This window comes from Solanum verrucosum, unplaced genomic scaffold, assembly GCF_900185275.1.
Source record: "Solanum verrucosum unplaced genomic scaffold, falcon-dt-bn FXZP01000060.1, whole genome shotgun sequence".
In the NCBI taxonomy this organism is placed as follows: Eukaryota; Viridiplantae; Streptophyta; class Magnoliopsida; order Solanales; family Solanaceae; genus Solanum; species Solanum verrucosum.
Genome location: NW_026020129.1, coordinates 5321475 through 5323875, shown reverse-complemented (window position 1 = coordinate 5323875; position 2401 = coordinate 5321475). Strand labels below are relative to the sequence as shown.

Below are 2401 nucleotides of genomic sequence, written 5' to 3'. Positions count from 1 at the left end.
TGAGTTGTACTAAATGTATGAGAGAGAAAGAGAAACTAAGATAGAGAAGAGGGAGGGGCCAAGAGCTTATAATAAATAAACTATATATTTTATTTAAAGTAATTCCTTAGTGAACTTGATGTTTCATAAATTGTCATTTAACTCAATTGACTGTTCACCTACCCTAAATAAAACTGGGGTGCTCGATGAAAATCACGTGTGCTCCCAAAATACTACTCTCTCAATTAATTGGCTATATTTATGAATTCAAAATCAACTTCATTTTCTAGTGTGGTAGCCATGGATAACGGGAGCAAGCAACTACATGTCCTCTTCCTTCCTTACTTCGCCACTGGTCATATCATTCCATTAGTTAACGCTGCCAGGCTATTCGCCTCCCGTGACGGTGTCAAAGTTACCATCCTCACTACCCACCACAATGCTTCCCTCTTCCGATCTTCTATTGACAATTCCCTAATCTCTATCGTTACTCTTAAGTTCCCTTCCACTGAAGTTGGGTTGCCTGAAGGGATCGAAAATTTCAGCTCCGCCTCTTCAACTGAAATCGCGGGCAAAGTATTTGGCGGCACATATCTTCTGCAGAAACCAATGGAAGATAAAATTCGTGAAATCCATCCTGATTGTATCTTCTCTGATATGTATTTCCCATGGACTGTCGATATTGCCCTGGAGCTCAAAATCCCCAGGCTATTGTTCAACCAATCTAGCTACATGTACAATTCCATTCTGTATAATCTTAGGCTTTACAAACCTCATGAAAAACTCATCAATCAGATGGAATATTCCAAAAGTACTAATTTCTCGGTTCCGGATTTACCTGATAAGATCGAGTTCAAGCTATCGCAACTTACAGACGATCTGGTAAGGCCTGCGGATGAGAGGAATGCTTTTGATGAATTGCTCGATCGAACCAGAGAATCTGAGGATCTAAGCTACGGTATCGTTCATGATACTTTTTACGAGCTAGAACCTGCCTACGCTGACTACTATCAGAAGATGAAGAAAACCAAATGTTGGCAAATTGGTCCCATTTCCTATTTTTCTTCCAAATTATCCCCAAGAAAAGAACTGATTAATTCTTCTGATGAAAGTAACTCATCTGCCGTTGTTGTAGAGTGGTTGAATAAACATAAGCACAAATCGGTCCTCTACGTCTCTTTTGGGAGCACAATTAGATTCCCAGAGGAGCAACTCGCTGAAATCGCAAAAGCTCTAGAAGCTTCTACCGTCCCTTTCATTTGGGTAGTAAACAAAGACCAATTAGCAAAAACCACGTGGTTACCGGAGAGTTTGTTCGATGAGAAAAAATGTCTGATTATTAAAGGGTGGGCACCGCAACTATCCATCTTAGATCATTCAGCAGTCGGAGGATTCATGACACACTGTGGTTGGAATTCAGTGCTTGAAGCCATCATCGCTGGGGTGCCGTTGGTGACGTGGCCAGTGTTCGCTGAACAATTCTACAATGAAAAACTAGTGGAGGTTATGGGGCTAGGAGTGAAAGTAGGGGCAGAAGTATATAACACCAACGGAGGTGCTGAGATATCGACCCCTGTGTTAAGGAGCGAAAAGATAAAAGAAGCAATTGAGAGGTTAATGGAAAGTCAGAAAATAAGAGAGAAAGCAGTGAGTATGAGTAAGATGGCTAAAAATGCAGTGGAAGAAGGTGGATCTTCATGGAAAAATCTTACCGCACTTATAGATGATATCAAGAATTTTACTTCTTCTTCATTGAAGATCATGGATTAACAGCTTAAAGTTTCGACTAGGGCTGGGAATAAACACTGAGAAATCGAAACACCAAATCTAATTGAATTTTTTTGATTTCGATATTTCGATATTCGATATATATTTTCGTATTTTTTGGTATTTCGATTCAAGTTTCGGTATGTAATTTTATATTATTCGGTATTTCAGTTTACCAAAAGATATTATATTGTATTTATAATATTATTAATATTAAATAATAAATAGGCAAATTAGGTCAAGCTTTTCACTTTTCTTAGCAGCCACACATCACTCATCAGTCACTTCCCATGTTAGGTTTCACTTTTCAGCTTCCAACTTTCCAGTTCGGCAGTTCCACTTCCCACGTCTTCCGGTGACCGGCCGATCAGCTACAAGCCAACGATCGGCCAACCAGCACGCAGGCAGCGCGCAACACTGCAGCATGCCAGCACGCAGGCAACATGCAGCGGCAGCAGGCCAGCACGCACCATGCAGTAGAGACCAACATCACGCAGCAGCCGACTGCCGACCACCACCGACCGACTGACGACCATAACAAAAAATAGACCAAACAAAAACCTAATCGAAATAAAAAAAAACAAACCGAACCGAAATAATTCGGTTCGATGTTCGGTACACGTGGTACAAGAACCAAAAATTGAAAAAAAAATCA

At 40.6% G+C, this 2401-nt stretch overlaps 1 protein-coding gene across 1 annotated transcript; it reads left to right on the top strand.

The window, feature by feature from the left end:
• The first annotated feature begins 251 nt into the window (after positions 1–251).
• LOC125826919 (nuatigenin 3-beta-glucosyltransferase-like) lies at positions 252–1927 on the top strand. Its single transcript, XM_049506272.1, has one exon. The coding sequence runs from the start codon at positions 280–282 to the stop codon at positions 1747–1749; it is 1470 nt and encodes a 489-aa protein (XP_049362229.1). The 5' UTR covers positions 252–279; the 3' UTR covers positions 1750–1927.
• The last annotated feature ends 474 nt before the right edge of the window (positions 1928–2401 follow it).